This window comes from Acanthamoeba castellanii, assembly GCF_000313135.1.
Source record: "Acanthamoeba castellanii str. Neff unplaced genomic scaffold scf7180000084679, whole genome shotgun sequence".
Classification (NCBI taxonomy): domain Eukaryota; phylum Discosea; order Longamoebia; family Acanthamoebidae; genus Acanthamoeba; species Acanthamoeba castellanii.
Window position 1 is genome coordinate 75122 of NW_004457297.1, and position 1003 is coordinate 76124.

The 1003-nt window shown below is 58.1% G+C and overlaps 2 protein-coding genes across 2 annotated transcripts in view; both read left to right on the top strand.

Annotated features, from left to right (window-relative positions):
• The window catches only part of ACA1_372740 (leucine rich repeat domain containing protein), a gene marked incomplete at both ends in the record, with an annotated part of 9419 nt that extends 9153 nt beyond the window's left edge, over window positions 1–266 (top strand). The window contains 2 exons of the mRNA XM_004334248.1: window positions 59–146; window positions 233–266. Coding sequence (XP_004334296.1) covers window positions 59–146; window positions 233–266 — 122 coding nt within the window. The remainder of the gene's footprint in view (window positions 1–58; window positions 147–232) is intronic.
• A 342-nt stretch (window positions 267–608) lies between these two features.
• ACA1_372850 (mitogen-activated protein kinase kinase kinase) overlaps window positions 609–1003 on the top strand; it is a gene marked incomplete at both ends in the record, with an annotated part of 2703 nt that continues 2308 nt past the window's right edge. The window contains one exon of the mRNA XM_004334249.1: window positions 609–837. Coding sequence (XP_004334297.1) covers window positions 609–837 — 229 coding nt within the window. The remainder of the gene's footprint in view (window positions 838–1003) is intronic.

Below are 1003 nucleotides of genomic sequence, written 5' to 3' on the forward strand. Positions count from 1 at the left end.
CATGCGTCGTGTGTGTGTCGTGCCAGCGGTCATTTTGACAATCGCCTCTTTTCTGCAGGTGACCTGCTCCACCGGCTCACCGGACACAATCAGTTGGTGCGATTTATCGCTTCCTCCCCCGTAGAGAACGCCCTCCTCACCTGCAGGTACCCACCCCTTTGGCTCTCCTTCATCGTGAGATGTAGAGGTTGTTGGGGGTGCGGAAAAAACTAACGCATTGCACGACCACCAGTGACGACTCCCGGGCACGCTTCTGGGTGGTCTAATGGCGCTGCTTGCCGCTTGACCACAAATAAATAAACCAGAATCAATGGCACTGATCATCAGTGGTGGTAAAGTGAAAGCCGGCCGATCAAGGTGATCTGGGGAATGGGATGGTGTTGCCAACTCCCGGTCCAAACCCAGACACGAGGCCAGCGGGTCACGGCCGAAATTCCGCAGCAAACCCGGTTTACTCAGCGCTCATTGGTCAACGCTCCCCTACAAAAGGCTGGGGGTCTTGGAGCTGCACTCAGTTCCTTATCCGCCCATCACTCCTTTCTCTCACTTTCATCTTCACCCACTACACAACGCTTTCACTTTACCACCAACCTTCTTGCGCGATGACCATGAAGCGAACGTTTGTCCTGGCGGCCACTTGCCTGCTCGGCCTGCTGGCCGTGGCCCAGGCCCAGATGGACTGCGGTGCGGGCTTCTTCGGGGACGCCAACGGGTGCTGCCCGACCTTGATCGACGGACTGGCCTACTTCCCCGACTCCCAGGGCTGCTATCCGCTCTCCCTCGAGTCGGGCGTCTTCTACGCGGACGAGAACGGCTGCTACCCCAACGAAAACGTTCGTTCGCCACCCTTCTGTTGGTATAGACATGTCTCTTCGTATGGCTGATGAGATGACTCGACCGCTTATAGGGCACGTACCTGGAGAATGGCGGTACCTGCACCAACGTGTGCCAGGCCCAGTGCTTCAACACGACCCAGGGGGCCACCTCGCCCACGCCTTCGCCC